Genomic DNA, 16,863 nt, shown 5'->3' on the forward strand with positions numbered 1-16,863 from the left:
AAAGACCAGCCTTAACAAAGGTGCCCATCAGGTCCAGGCTCCGGGCCTAATGATCTGCTCCACTCACCCCTCCCCTGGCAAAGGTAAGAAACGATGTCATCCTTCCTCTGCCCTGGCTCAAGGGTCCTCCTGGAAGGTCCACTGGAGCCACTTCTGGCCTTTCAGCCCAGAGTTGCTCTCACTAGTCCCTAGGAGAAGGAATTCTCTAACTGGTGGGGCCCAGAATAGAGGAGAGCCGGGAGCCTGAATTCAGCCTGCCCCAGCCTCAGGTCTCCAGGCAAGCTCAAGCAGGGCAACGCCAGGCTGCCCGACTGAGTCACAGACTGAACTGTATTTCCTCATGGCAGCATTTGTAAAACTGACACCTATATCCCCTCAGCCTGACAGCTGTGTCACGCTCTCAGCTGGCTCTCCACATGTTAAAGGATGTCATTTATTTGTACCCTACCCTCTTAATATCCCAGCAATACTTGTCTTTGAGGGTTATGGTGAGAACTGACGTCATGAACAAAAAGCACCTTATACAGTAGCCAGAACATAATAAGCAGACAAAAAAAATCTTGCCTAAGTTGATTTTATTATAATAAAAATACTGCTTTTTATTATCATTATTGGCAACCACAAAACGTATAGCAAGAATGAGATACCACCTCACACTCAGCAGGATGGCTATTACCAAAAACACAGAAAACAAGCTGGTAGGGATGTGGAGAGAACAGAACTCTTGTGCACTGCTGGTGGGAATGTGAAATGGGGCAGTCACTATGGAAAACAGGATGACGCTTCCTCACAAATTAAATATACAACTACCATCTGATCCAGCAATTCTATTTCTGGGTATATACTGAAAAGAAATAAAAAGACTTGAACAGATACTTATACAACCATGTTCTTAGTAGCATTATTCATAATACCCAAGAGGCGCAAGCAACCCGAGTTTCCATCCACCGATGAATAAACAAAATGCAGTATATACGTACAATGGAATATTACCCAGCCTTAAAAAAGAAGGTATTAATGACTCTGTTACATGCTACAACATAGATGAACCTTGAGCACATATGTTAAGTGAAATAAGCCAGTCACAAAAGGAAGAGTACTGTATGATTCCACTTGTATGAGATCCCCAGAGTAGCCAAATTCATAGAGACAGAGTAGAACTCCCAGGGGCTAGAGAGGTGAATGCGGAGTTAGTGTTTAATGGGGACAGATTTCAGTTTGGGAAGATGAAAAAATTCTGGAGATAGATGATGGTGAGGGTTACACAATAATGTGAATATACTTAATGCCACTGAACTGTACACTTAAAAATGGTTAAGATGGCTGGGCGCGGTGGCTCACGCCTGTAATCCTAGCCCTCTGGGAGGCCGAGACGGGTGGATCGCTCGAGGTCAGGAGTTCGAGACCAGCCTGAGCAAGAGCGAGACCCCGTCTCTACTAAAAATAGAAAGAAATGATCTGGCCAACTAAAAATATATATAGAAAAAAATTAGCCGGGCATGGTGGCACGTGCCTGTAGTTCCAGCTGGGCAGTAGGATTGCTTAAGCCCAGGAGTTTGAGGTTGCTGTGAGCTAGGCTGATGCCACGGCACTCACTCTAGCCCGGGCAACAGAGCAAGACTCTGTCTCAAAAAAAAAAGTCAAGATGGTCAACTGTATATTCTATACATATATGTTTATATACAATTAAAAAAAGAGAGAACAAGTGTGTATTATTCCTAAACAGTCTAATACCAAAGAACTTTACAAAAAAGGGCTGCCTGCCACCTTATTCATTCTTTGATGTCCCTGGTGAGAAAATATTTTTATATCAAAATTGTCATAGTCACATTTATAAATTTTTTTCCTGCTACCTTAAAAAATAAAATAGCAGCAATTAACATTCAGTGAGCTCCTACTCTGTGCCAGGCACCCTAGAACATGCATGCCATACAAACCTTAACAACTTAACCCTCACAATACCTCAACAGGTGAGGAATCATCATCCTCATTTCACGTCTCAAACACCTGTGGCTCTGAGGCTAACTCACCCAAGCCCCAAGGCAGAGCTATGGTTTTACAACACGCTTTTTCCACACTTCCCTATTTATCTGTTATTCTCTATAAAATTGCTCTTTTCCCCCAGGACAATCAGAGAAACTGTATTACACAATAGTATCTTTCAAATATGGAGCAACATGCAAGTAAAGTTATGAGATTCATTTAACAAATCTCAACACCCCCCCCCCCACACACCCAGGCCCTTCCCCTTTATGACACTATTTTTGAAATTGCATCTTACTTTTCCATCTCCTAAGAGCACCTCCAACCAAGGTCAATATAAACCAAATTCAAACAAATAAATAAATAAATCCACTGTAAGCTCCTTAAAGGCAAGAACTATATAGTTACATTTATAAAACCAGCAGTCTTTGCAGAGTTTCTTCTCAATAAATGAGGCTGATTCATGGAATGAGGAATGGTTGAGTAACACTTGTGTTTGGGGAAATGGAGAGTATATATCTTATAACATATATTTGCTGTAATAGTCTATTATTCTGTAAATACAGAGAACATCTGCTGGGCATTCAAATCACCAGCTTTATAGAATTTTCACAGCCATACCCTCGTGACAGTAAGTCACAAACTGCAAGCCTCTGAGAGAACTTTCAATTCCACAATGTGAATGACAGCTAAGCAGCAATAAAAGCATGCCAAAGACTGCTGTTCTCCTTCTGACATGATCATTTTTAAAAAGTCAGTAAAAACAATGTTAAACAACTGCAGGAAATATAATGAAAGTGGTGCACTTTAAAATACTATTACTAGTACAAAGAAAATTACTTAACTAGACGTGATTGGCAAAAGTACGCCTAGTAATAAAAATTAAATACAACCTGCATATTGCAAACTTCAAGTTCCAACGCTAGTCCTAAAAAAGGATAAATTTTATTTCAATATAAAAGTATAACTGCAACAATAAAAACTAACAGACTTGAGATGTTTCTCTTTGCACCTGGAAAATGTTCCCATGGAAGAAAACACCCTGACCCCAGCACCCCAATGTGGGAGTAAGGTAAAAATCAATGCCCTTCATCAGAGAACTTTATCCTAAGGCCAGGTGGTCTACACAAGTTCAACTAGAGAACAAACTATGCTGAGCTCCTCTCTTTCTTTCTGCTCCTCCTCATCCAGTCATTCCACCCACAGGCCAGGCCTGGCCACTTACCGCTGGCCTTGATCTCACGCACGTAGTTGCTGGGGAACCAGCCTGTCCGGCCACCATGTGTGCCCTCCCACCAGCCTCCCTCCTCCACTCGGGTGACATGAATGACGTCCCCCTTTGCAAAGGAGAGCTCATCCTCATTGGTCTGCTGGAAGTTAAACTTCGCTCTCACTACCAGTTGATTGTTGCTATGATCCGTCATGTCCTAAAAGAGGGGAAGGGATGGGAGAAAAGTTACACAATGTAGAGCAGCAGAGCCATGTTTACAATAATCTCGCAGTTCCTCTCCCAGTGCACTGTGACCTCCCACCCCGTGCCAGCCCCAAGAGGACATCCTCCTGACTCTTTAAAAGGTCTTGCTCTGCACTGTTATGCCCATATAAACACACACACACACTTTCACATACATTTATATGGAATTATATGATACATACTTCTCTACAAGTTACAAAAAGTTAATACATTGTGGTCATTTTTCCAGCAGTACTTATACTTATTTAAATAACTGCATAATATTACACTGTATGACTATACCATTAATTATTGAATCAGCTCTCCATTAATGAATTTTCAGGTTACTTCCAGTATTTTTTCATATGCCATGTACAGTATTTTTCTTGTTTTGCAAAACAAGGCTGCATTAAAAATATTTGTATATTTATCTTTGAACATACCTGTAAATAAGTCTATACGTTAAATTCAGGTTAGAAAACACAGAAGATAACATTTTTAAATTTTCATATGTATTTCTAAATTGCCCTCCAAAAAGGTTCTACAAATGTACACCCAGCAACATTCCCACCAACACTATCTAAGAGTTCTGATTTCATCAGATTTTCACCAACACTAGATATTGCCAAAGATTATTTATTTTTGCTAAACTGAGGGGAAGAAATGGTGCCCCATATTTTAATTTGTATTTTTCTCAGAGACTGAGCATATTTCCAGATCTCTCAGAGGTGGGAAGAGGAAGGCAGACCAGGCTACGGTTTCCTTTTGATTTCTGCCTACCCTGTACTGGGCTTTGGGAAGGCTGGCACCCCAAAGCTGCTGAAAGGAGCAGACCAAAAGAAATCCCAGGAGAAGCCTGCCCTTGCTGGCCACAGGAGTGAGGAGAAGGGCAGCCCAGCATCTCCCACCTCCACCCAGCCACAGGGAGGACCCAGGCCCAGAATTTGACAGACACACCCTCCTCCAAGAGCAGGCCCATCATCACTTCCCCCCATCCAGCAACAGCAGGCCCCATGGCAGCAGCAGCCAAATCCCAGCAGGAACTAGGTCCACACCAGGTGGATGAAGATGAGCAGACACCACCACAAGGCCTTGAAAATTAAGCAGTCACTGGGACCAAAGCCAACTAATACCTAACAGCAGCCATAACTGTGCTACAGCCTGATAAGACAGAGACTGAAGCAGGGTCCAGCACTCTTCCAAGTGTCTGGAATAAATCAAAAACATTCCTCATCCAATAAACAGGAAAATCACAACTTGAATGAAGAAAGACAATCAACTAATGCCAATAACAAAATGAAATGAAGCAGACATGGAAATCACTGAAAAGCGTTTTTTTCAAGTAGCCATCACAAAAAGCCGTCAAGAAACAATTACAAATTCTCTAGAAACCAACAAAAAGAAAAATCAAAAACCTCAAAAAAAAAAAAAAAAATAGAACCTGTAAAATTTACACAAACTCAACAACATAGAGAAAGCAGACTGAAAAAAGTAAGCAGAACCCCAGGGACTTGAAAGAAGTAATGAAAGATCTACCACTCTATCAACAGCTTCTGAAGCAGAATTTGAGAAGCAGGGCAGGACTAAAAAGCAGCACAAGAAATGGTTGAAAATGCCCCAAACTGAGCAAAAGACATAAGTATACTGATTCAGGAACCTGAGCGAACTTCAAATAGTATAAACTTAAAGAAATTCAGACCAAGTCATATCATAATTAAACTTCTGAAAACTGAATACACAAAAAATCTAAATATTATGATAAAATAGACATCTGCATAAATTCCAGTTCTCAACAGATTTACCTCCCATGCACCCTGCCTCAAGGAGTTAGAGAAAAATGTGCTCCTACAAAATAAGGGGATTAATGAAGATAAAAACGAAGACGTGAAAAAAGAGGCAAAGGAGACCTACACAGGTCAGAGGTGAGGAGGAAGGAATCTCATAGACAGCAGCTGTGTGAGAGCCTGGATCGCAACCAAGAGAGTTTAAAGTAGGTCACAAGGCTTCAAGGGCATCCTCGGGAAGATGAAAGTAAAAAAAATACCTAAAATGTTTGAATGTATTGAGATTCTTAGAAATAGGCAAAAGACCAGGTCTGCAACCTACAAAAGTTGTTTACAGAAAAGTAAATAAATGATAAGTACTAATTCCAGAAAACCAAATATTAGGAAAGGAGGAAGACACATAGTATGTGTGTGAGAGTGTGTGTGTGTGTGTGTGTGTGTGTATAAAAATACATGGCTCTGCTATGAGTATTCTTTACCTAGTCAAAATACTGTGATCTTAAACCTTGATCTAACGAAAGACATGGTGGAAACTGGCCATGGGGAAAGTGGCACTGGAAGGCAGGGCCTGGGGAGGGAAGAGCGCTAGCCCCTGCAGCCCCTGCTCCACTGCGGGCCCACACTGATCACACTCCAAATTAAGCAAAAAAAAAAAAAAAAAAAAGAAGAAGAAGAAGAGGCATTTAGAGACACACACGCAAATACCTAGAAAGAATCAATGGAAAAAAATCAAAAGTGCTTGTCTTCATTGTTTTATCTCCTAATAGCAGGAAATTACTTGATTCTAAACTATAGGCATGTGTAAATAACTAAAGAAGAAGAAAAAGCACCAGTAATGGGGCTACTGCAGATCCTCAATAAGGAGAAGCTGACAACGTTACTCCCAAATACATAATACTTATCTATTTAAATGTGTTGGCCGGGCGCGGTGGCTCACGCCTGTAATCCTAGCTCTCTGGGAGGCCGAGGCGGGTGGATCGCTCGAGGTCAGGAGTTCGAGACCAGCCTGAGCAAGAGTGAGACCCCGTCTCTACTAAAAATAGAAAGAAATTATATGGACAACTAAAATATATATATACAAAAAATTAGCCGGGCATGGTGGCGCATGCCTGTAGTCCCAGCTACTCGGGAGGCTGAGGCAGCAGGATCGCTTAAGCCCAGGAGTTTGAGGTTGCTGTGAGCTAGACTGACGCCACGGCACTCACTCTAGCCCGGGCAACAGAGTGACTCTGTCTCAAAAATAAATAAATAAATAAATAAATGTGTTTACAGATGAATATTAATTACAAATTAAGTTAAATATTTCACACATGTTTAAGATTTAATGACGAAATCTCTCTTCAGTGTCTGGAACGAAAGCTCCAGGTGGCCACCATCAGCTCGGCACGCTGCTCAGGGCGACTCTGACTGTTGAGGTACAGGGTAAAGTTTGCCACTGCAACTGAAGCGCAAATCTAGAAGTGTCACGTTTTTCTTTCTCTTGTGAGGTAAAGCACTACCCGAGCTCACTATGCTGTATCATTTTTCTCTTTTTGCAAACTATTATCACCACTCAACAGCTCTCTACTATGATCTTCACCACTTTTCCTTTCTGTAACTAATCCAAAGTCATCTGGACAAGCTGGCCCATCCTGGTGATAAATTCCAACATTACAACCATGGAGAGCAAAGGGACAAGCATGCAAGGGAGGCCCCTCCCTAAGGTGATACCCCTCCATCCAGCCCCATGGGCACAACACTAGCCTGAAGTAGGCACGAGGGAACTGAGGACACGATGAACAGGCAGGTGGCTCTCTGAATTCAAGGTACAAGTGGGGGAAGTACCCCTGACTTCTCATACATTTTCATCAACAAAACCTCCCAGAGCAAGGAAAGGATAGCGGCTAAGGGAGGGGAACAGAAGAAAGGTACAGAGGCCAGGGAGCCATTCCAGAGCCCTATGAAATTTCCCAATTCAACAGATTTCCATTCTTTAGCAGTTACTATATTGGAGAATATATAGGTTTCTTCAGTCATGATATTGCTCTAAAGACATACTGTTTAACGAGCACATGCCCCAAGGGGTACTCTCTGAGGGTAAGGGGCCGAGACAGGGCAAAAGGATGCACACTCTAGAGCACCAATTCAGCCTAACCTCACAGGGGCTGAGGAAGGAGGGCTCCATCCACTGTCATTAGTGTCACGGGAAGCTGTGTTTAATCACTATTTTATTATCATGGGGTCTTTTTCCCTTTCCCTTTTTTAAAAAGCTCTCCTGAAACTGCAGCTCATCTGGTTCAACATGACAGTCCATGACAGCCTAAATCACTACGGGCTGAGCAAAAGAAGTCAGTTGTAAAAAAAGTATATGCTGTAGAATCCCATTTATATAAAATACAGAAACAAGTGGAACTCATCTTTACTATTAGCAATCAGGATAGCACATGTCCTCGGGAAAAGCAAACCCAACTAAGCAGTCCAGGGGCTGGCTATGTTCTGTCTCTTCCTCTGGGTCCTGCTCACATGGGAACGCTGGCTTTGTAAAATCTCATCAAGCTGTATGCATACAGCACATGCACTTTCTTACACATACATTGCATGTCAATAAAAGTTAGTAAGTGAAGGGGACTGAAGACAATTCCTCCCCCTGCCCTAGCCCAAAGGGGAAAAGTGACCCTCACCAGGCAGTAATCTATACCCACCAAGTTCCTTCTTAAGGGACTCTCAATTTCTACAGCTAAACCACCACCCACCAATATCTTTCATATTCAACTTTATCAAGTACTTTATTTTACCCACTGTTCTGAAATTATCCTAACAATTCTAAACTGGGACATCCTAGAGTGCCACCTTCACACAAACTCCACCTTCTCCTCAGTTCTCTACAAGTACCTATGCCTACAATTTCATTTATAGAAGAAGAAAAGCTTGTCAAGAAGTGAAAGACCCAATTCCTCCTCCAATGTTTACTATTAATATTTCCCAGTACCCTGATCTTGTGTAAATACCTATCTTCTCTAAGCTTCAGTTTCCTCATAATGTATTTCATCCAACAGAAGATGCCAGAAATTAGACATGCCCCATTATTTTACATTCTACCAAGTACTGTCAATTAAATTATGGCATACCATCAACCGTAAGACACATGCTACTTTCAGATGTGTTCAAATGTTTAAAAGAAAAAGGTCTTCAAATTGATAAAATATGGCATATTAAAGACGCACAGTATTTTCCATGTTTATTGAACAAGGGAATTAAAAAGATTTAACAAAAAAATTTTTGATATAATTTCTTCCATGCTTTGGAAATATACTTTGTGAACTGGTACCAAAGCAAGGCTACTTTCCAGCATGGGGATGATACCAGCAGTCCAGGCCCCTGGCCCCTGGAGGTGGTAGGAGATCCCAGGGACAGGAAACGCTTTAAGCGATCTAGTCACTTCTCCCAGAAATGAAGGACGGCAGAAGCAACTACCTCACAAATACTTTCCCTACAACCACCTCACAAACACTATCCCCAAACTCTGAGAACGCGAGGAGCTCACCTCATACTTAGCAGTCAACAGATAGAAGACTTGTGGACATGGCAGTGATACCAGAAATTCCAGGAGTATCAGTGAAAGTTCTTTTGAATAAAAAAGTATGAAATCAAACTTTATCTATGAGAAAAACTATATACCCACATCTACAGCCTGGTCTGCCACACTCTTAAGTACCGATTTTCTTTCTGTGGGTAACAGGGATATCACAGAGCAGAGTGGGATAAAGAGCTCAATTTATTAATAGCTAAGGGCATCTGAAAGCGAGTAAGAAGAAATCTCCCACAGAAAGGAATAATCAGGGAACAACGGAGAGACACCCAAATGCAGAAGTCAAAACCTCCTTTCAGTGCAAAGCAATAAACAAAACATCAAAACTGCTCAAATCTGCCTCTATCCCAAGGCAGGAAATCTGTCCTGGAGCAGCGTGGTGCCAGTTTCAAATTAAAAAGATTATGAGAACAACTAGTGACCAAGGTGGTGGTCAGGTGAGACATTCTTAAACTGAAAGAAATGCCAGTGATGAATAAGCAACGTGTGAGCAAAGGAATTTAAAAGAGTACCCTTAAAATACTGATCCTTTTTGAGGGATCGGAGTGTCTTACACAATTTCAAAGCTAAGCTTTATTTTAGTAAGATCACAAAACTGACGTTCCAGAAACTACAAATTGCCCTTTTAGCTTAACTTGTCATCATGGAAACCTTCAAACACGTGCAAAAGTAGAGAATGATAGATGGCCCTTTTTGTGCCCACCACTTAGCTTTAAATAAGCATTTTGCCATTCTTGTTTTATTATAAATTTTTAATCCAAGAAAGCTATCTCAAAGTACCATTATTAAACTAAAAACTGAAAAATCTAATGGCAAAGAAACAGTTGTTCTCTCCCAGCATGGTAAGAACGGTCTTGCCATGTTTCATAAAGGAGAAGTCAGCTCACTGGCAGCCAATCAAGAGACCAATCACAGCCACGAAAGACTTCACACAGGTCAGAGGGCCGAAGTCTTTTTACTTTTAGTGCAACTTAAAATTTCTCTAGCTAATGAAAAATCCTATACTTATTATGATCTCAGTAACACTCATTATCAACATTACATTTAAGTTTATTTTACTTAAAATTATACATTTATAATTGAGTTCTCCTTTACTCAAAAAGAAAAAAAATCAGATGGAAATTGCCACGAGTGAATAGGCGAGACAGCAAATACTTCTTTACCCAAAGCATACTGATTTGTCTTATGTTTTCCGCATGTATTTTATATAAGGCTAATTTAAAATCTGTTTAAAGTGCTTTGTATATTTCCCCTTAATTTGGAATCATAATGTTCCCAAAGGTACTCCACAAAATTCCTCTAGCACTAAACTCCTACGTGGCAGAGGCAATGGCCATTGCTAGACCTCACAGGGTTGCTGTGAGGACCACAGGAGTCAGGTCCACGCAAAGCAGAGAACAGGCTGGGCAGGGTCAGGCCACTTGGCACAGGTGGCACTGCACACAGACGCACACCCAAGGAAACACAGCAACGAGAGTTAGCTTGAATTCAAAAAGCTCAGGAATACAAAAAAATTATATTCCTTTCTCATCTTTCAGTTTTCAACACTGCTTTGTGAACTATACCCAAATGTGTTTCCCTCTGCAAAATACAACTCTATCAAAATTAACTTTTATTTCTCAACGATTACCATTAGCTTACTTAGCAATATTCCTTTCTGTGTTAAAGCAGAGGAAAAGCCATGGTCCACTAAAAACTCTACAAAAAATCAAGTTTTCTTTAGACTCACATTGCACAATCACTTTATGTTTCTAACATTAAAAAATTTACAAAGATGTTGCATGAAACAGAAGTCATGTCTCTGGCATCTCATCAAAATAACTGCCAACCAGCCTCTGGCTCGAGAGGGAGCGTGCACTGCGATGGTGGCCAGCGGCCAGGAGCTCTGCCGGGAAGGCCTCCTCCCAGGCACACTCCAGTTGGTCCTGTATGTAGCCGTTCCCCAACTCTTTCTTCACTCTCAACTTCACTGTTACATTTGGTGTTTTTTCCTCACAACCTGTGTCCTGAGCATTTAAAAATGGATCTTTCTTCACGTTCCAGGATGACTGTTCATCTAAGTTTCTTTCCCCAAGTCACAACAAGTTATGAGCAATTTCCTTCTTTGTAAACTACATCCTGGCTTAGTAAGCACCCTAACCCACACTTTCATGAAGAGAAAAAAGCTACCATTGGATTCTTTTGTTTTAACCATCTCCTCTTTGTGCAAGTAAGTACCTTTACATATATATTTCTGTACATTTGTGCACAGCAGATAATACAAGTGACCAGGGTAGTATTTTAAAGCATACATCTTTCTGGACAAGCAGAGTCATGAGTCTTGATAATTAACAAGTTTTTCAAAAGTACTCATCAAGCATAATATCTGAAATTCAGTAGTTCGGTAACGAGCAAATGCCAAATCAGATTACAGGAACAATGGCGGGAAAGTCAAACCATCTTCTGGCTGTTTAATGCTCTGTTAATAGAGGCGTATGTACCCTTCCAGATACATCTATATTCACTCATATCCCCCAAACAGATTTGAATTTAAATGACAAAATCTCTCAAACTTACCAAACTTCGATACTGGCCCTGGAACAATTTTGAAGTCCGACTGTGTAAAGGCTGTGATCCCAGGGAGTCAAAAGACTTTATTCGATGAGATGAGGGCCGAGCACATACAGAATCACTTCCCAGTCCAATGTCTGAAAAGGTCACACACACAGAGAGAGCTAAAACACCTGATCCTATGCACTTGCACCACACGCTAGACTTTAAAATTAGGGCAGCAAGGAGGGACACACCAAGAGACCACAACGAAGCAGGCTATTTATGCAGTAAACAAAGAACAAATTCTTTGTCTGCTACATAAATAACTTGCATTCATTTCCGAGATTACCTTTCCAGAAATTATCTGGAGATAACTACTAATCTGTTCTTCTCTAGTATGATTTTTCAAAGTGTTTAAAATGTTTTATAACTGTTTTTAATACTTTCCCTTTATCTGGAAAAAAACCAGCCTCTCGAATTTGATTACATAGCAGAGAACAAGTACTCACTCTCCAATACAACCCCATCATATGTCCACTTTTCCAAGACTATGTCACGCAGTAAGCAACACGAATTATTTTGCAATGAAAAGAAAAGACTCTTATTCAAAACCAATAGAAAAATCCTTGTGTATTTTTCAGCCAGAGAGAACCTTCTGAGGATTATTTCCTCAAAGTTAAGGCAGCACAGGCTCTACTCACCTCATGAAGCTGTTGAGAGATCGAAGGAAACAGACATTAAAAGGCTTATTTCCATTCTCTGACTCCCTTCATGGTAAGACACTCCACTTAGGCCAACCAACAAGTAAATGATAGCAACCCCATTCTTAGAAGTGGTCGATTTTTTTAAAAAACAAAAACCAAAAGTTAGACTGTGGAAAAGTTTTCTAAAGAAACTGCTGTTCCAAGATACTCAGCAATGTCCTACAGCTCACAGGAGCCTTCTGTGAAAGCGCCCCTAACCTGATAGTCTCCAGGTCCTATTTTTCTGGCAGATCTATTTGGATTGGCTTACATCGTATCTTATAAAATTTTGAATTAAATGCCAACATCTAAAAGTCTGAAGATATCACAGAAAAATTCAGATTTCCAAGTGCTCTTGATACACTTAGGATGCAGCAACCTCAGGTCTATAGTGCTTCGTGGCACAGCTGGCTCAGAGCTGAGCAAGGGCTGCACCAAGGGGACCCACTGTCCTCGCCCTTCAGTCCAGGTCCTTCCTGTGTGGCCCCCCACCTGGGTCCACAGACGGCAGCACGTGGGAGTCCTACAACCACCTTGCTATCCCAGCAGTCTTGAATCCCCCCAGGTCCCCCGCAGCACCCTACACTTTCGAGGTCCTGCTCAGGGCTGCAAGAGCCTCCACAGAGCATATCCTACTTGAGAACACAGGGCCTTACACAACCCCGAGCCCAAAACCAGCTACGAAGGACACTGCCTGCAGATGCTGCCCACAGGAGCCACCTGCGTTGCCCTGCAGTGTTCTGCTGGCCCTGGCCTTAACGAATCCTGAGGACATCCCCATTGCCAGGCTGTCTTCTGTCCAGTTAAATGTATCTATTAATAAGTGCCTTGGAACACACATGGTTTTCTTTAAGTGACAGTAGCAGAGGGAAGATAAGCACAGGATTTTCCCAAGAATGCCGACAGCAACTCTGGCAGCAGTCAGTCTTACGGTTGTTGAAGTCAACCAGGTAAAATAGAAACCTAAGAAGGAATGGTCATTTCCATCACAATGACTCCTAAAACAAGAGCAAGAACAAGCAGCCAACAAACAGAAAAGCAAAATTTCATTGTGAGAGGGGTCACTCATGGTGTTTAAAAGCTATTGGTCTTTGTAAAGAACAATGCCACTTATATTACATCCAATGCACAGCCAATGATATCAAGAATATATGAGAAATACTTTTCACAGGTGGAGGTTAAAAAAAAAAAAGACCAATGGATGGTGACATATGCCCAAGAGCTACTGCCCCCCCTTCCACGGCTACTATTTACTTGTAAATCACAGTATTTCAATCCCTGACTACTCAGGACCATGGGACTGAGTGTATGGATTAAAGCCTTCTCCTGTTAGCTTCTCTGCTTAAACTGCAGGCGGAGAAAGCACCTATGGTGAAGCTCAAAATCAAGCACCCTCTGGAGAAATACTCAGCAGAGCAGAGGGCCACATTAGGGATGACTTGTAGCTCTTATTTATCTGTGCCATTCTTGTCCCTGTCTGCCACAGAGACCTGTATTGATTAGCTGATTCATCACTCAAAACTTGGAGGCATAGATGAATACAAGCAGCTTGCAGGCAGACACCCACACGGCGAGGAAACGCAAGCATGCCACCCTCTGTGCATGCTCTCACAACAGCATTTCTTGTACTACATTCCAGTGTAATCTACTCTAAGCATATTTCCCTTTCTGCACCATCCATAACTATAATAGTTTTCTTCCTTATTATCTGTTTATTCACATTTTTATAATGTAGGGCTAGAGAAGGCAGCTTTATTGTCTAATTCATCGCCTTTATAAAACGCCAGTCATTTGCAAAACATCATTAAATGATGTAACAATTTTAATTATTCATATTCATCTTCATATTTCTGCCCTTTAAATATTCGTCTCCTAGATGCTTTCATATGAACAGCCGTAAGAACGTGCAACTTTAAATTTCAGCAGTCAAGCTATGAAAATGCGACTGCATCAAACCTCTGCCTGGGGTCTCCGCCTGCTCCCAGCGGTGGGAGCCAGTACTCCTCACCCAGGGCACCAGCAGCGGGCCGGCTCCCAGACAGGGGTCACAGCAGGCGTGTGCAGGGAGGTGGTGTCAAGGAAGGTCCCTGCACCAGAGGACGCCTCCCAGAGACAGGAACTTTAGCCCAAAGGGCTCACAACTCCAGCCCTTCCTCTACATGTAGGGAGGTAAGTACACCCTGTCTGAAGGGCTAGATGAGACTGAGAAGAAACCTTAACAAATTAAACTTGAGAGGTTTCTACACGAAAGGGACATCTCACTTTCCCCCACAAACCTGAAACTTAAAATCTGTAAAGATAATTTAAAAAAAAAAGTTACTTTAAATAAAAGATCAACTCAAGTGCCCTCTTGTTTGAGCCACATGGTGATCCAAGACGTAAGTCCTCAGGGCTCAAGGGAAGGTGTGGGCCTTCTCTCTGGGACCTCATACAGACGATTCCTGTCTTCCCCATGGTCTGAGAGCCCACGAGAGGGGCACACCGTGTCCCTACCTCCTCTCCACTTCAGGAACAACTGGGACTAAACCACGGGAACCACATGCCTAGGCACGTAGGGGTTCGCTGTGGATGCCAATCCACTGGCCACACCCTTGTCATAGCCACTGATCAGAAACACTGCTCACTAGATAAGAGCTTTAGGCAACTCGAACCCATAAAAACCCAGAGAAAAGTGCTGTTGGCTCCAAGACAGCCCACCAGCCTTCCTATACTGACTAACATTTTTCCTCTGCTGTACTTCAGGTGAGAAACCTCCCCACCCGCAGACAGGAAAACACCTGATAGTCACTGGAGGACCTGAAGAGGAAGATTCTGTTCTAGTAAGGAAGAAAAAAATCACAGCAAAAGGAACAATCAAAAACATAATGCAACAGAAGCCTATTTTTTGTTTGTTTATTTTTTTAGAAGCTTATTTTTTATAGTCAATAATGTTCATTTGACCTTGCTAACAGAAAACCAGTGGTTTCTGCCCTTTTTTCTTCCCACTCCCTCAAGTTCAACAAAAAAAGAGTCTTACCTGCTGTCACTTTATTTAGAGTCACTAAGGAACTGAGGACCTTGTTAAAATTCTGCCCCTGGTACAAATCATTTGCATCAAAAGTCTGAAAGGAAAAATTAAACAAGCAAAATTAGTAGAGTCTTATGTTGGGTGCAGGATGAAGTAAGCTCTCCCTGCAAAGTGAGGACATTCTGTCTGAAATCATAAAGAGGCGGCACCACCCTCGAGAGTAAGACAAGTGAGTTCAGCTCCCAGGTCCTGGGGTAAGGAGTCCAATCAGAAGTCCCCTTCTCAGGCGCAGTCAATCACTGGGCCCCAGCCCTGCCCCACCCCAACTTCACACCCTGGGGTGTGAGCTCTGTCACAGATGAGTGCTGCTGGTGCTAGGAAATCTCAGTGGTGGTTTTGCGACCCTTAGATTAATGCAGCAGCCACAGCACAAGGCAGACTACAGATGTTCTCTCCTAGTCACAGAAAAGAAGGCAACCTGACAGTCGATTCCAAAGCTAACTACAGCAAAAGAAAAACATAGCCATCCAGGAGCACAACGGATATGAGAGTAAAAGGAAAGAAAGCAGGAGAAACAGATCCCAGAAGAGGAGCAGGGTGAAGATGGAGCAGCCACCTCTAGCACAGAGCTGAGGCCAAGACCAGGCCCATCTGAGACCACATCCCCTCCAGACTGGGATATCTAGAGACCCAGGACCATGCCAGCGTCAGACACACCACCCATCCTGGCAAGAGTGCACTAGCTTGCCTCAATACATGACAGCACACACACAGATGTGCCAAAACACACACAGCTCTCATCTCAGATACTGTCTTAAGACTACATATAGGTTAGCTCTGATCACCAAATAACTTCAAGCAAAAATAAAATTAATAGTCAAATCATCCACAACTCTGTCCCAGAAACATTGGGAAAACATTTCTTTCAGAAGCGCAAATAACAGAAAGTCGTATTTAGATACCAAAATGTCTATCATGTTAACCTATTTTTTCTGAGGTCACCCCAGGAATGAGTATCAGAGGACAAGGGCCCTGCTTCTCTCCAGTTCTGTCACCTCTGCCCTCATCCTGTGCTCCTCTCACCAGAGGCTGCCAGGAACTCCCTTCTCCTTCTCTTCCTGCTCCCAGCCCCCACCCGCTTCCTGGCTAAGGCTTACTCATCTCACTTCCTGACAGAACCATGTTCAGCCTTGCTGCCCCCTCCAGACCTGCTCAGGTCCCACTAGGCTCTCCCAGAACATTTATCACAATACTTCACTGGCTGATGTCTGTACGCCTCCCTAGACTGAAAGACATACAAAGGCAGACTGTACATTTCCCAACACCTAGTAGGATGTGAGCGCACAGAAAAACTCATAGGTATGAATGGATAAATGCACCAAACCATCCAACCACTCACTCTGTGGGTGGTTAATGTTACTGTGAGTGAAGTTCACATCAAGAGATGCCACATAAAATGATTCCAAATCTGAGTAAGTCCCGTGTATTATTCAAAAGTCACCTCTACTTAATGGTCTTCTGCCTAGAATTTTTGAACTAATGAGTAAAAATAGTCATGAGATATATTTAAACACAAACAAACAAACAAAAAAAAAATCCAGAAGTTGAAAAACTACCTCAAGAAGGAAAATCACCAAATCACTGAGAGTCAAGAAAGGAGCTAAAAATTACAATTTACTTTCTAAAAGTTCACAAGAAAATATTAAATGAAAACATAAAACTTAAAAAGATGTGAATACATGTGAGCATTCTACATGTTTATTGACGCCACTTCTAATATAAAGTACAAAACG

General features: G+C 42.1%; 1 protein-coding gene across 4 annotated transcripts in view; it reads right to left on the bottom strand.

Moving 5' to 3' along the window:
* Window positions 1-16,863, bottom strand: part of ARHGEF7 (Rho guanine nucleotide exchange factor 7) — a 160,209-nt gene that overhangs the window by 73,712 nt on the left and 69,634 nt on the right. For 2 of the 4 annotated variants that reach the window (XM_069467566.1, XM_069467565.1), the window contains exons 3-5: window positions 15,080-15,164; window positions 11,345-11,475; window positions 3,209-3,410 (exon numbers count right to left, since the gene is read on the bottom strand). In XM_069467566.1, coding sequence (XP_069323667.1) covers window positions 3,209-3,410; window positions 11,345-11,475; window positions 15,080-15,164 — 418 coding nt within the window. The remainder of the gene's footprint in view (window positions 1-3,208; window positions 3,411-11,344; window positions 11,476-15,079; window positions 15,165-16,863) is intronic. The other 2 variants (XM_069467568.1, XM_069467567.1) reach the window with 1 other exon arrangement.

This window comes from Eulemur rufifrons, chromosome 4 (assembly GCF_041146395.1).
Source record: "Eulemur rufifrons isolate Redbay chromosome 4, OSU_ERuf_1, whole genome shotgun sequence".
NCBI classification, from domain to species: Eukaryota; Metazoa; Chordata; class Mammalia; order Primates; family Lemuridae; genus Eulemur; species Eulemur rufifrons.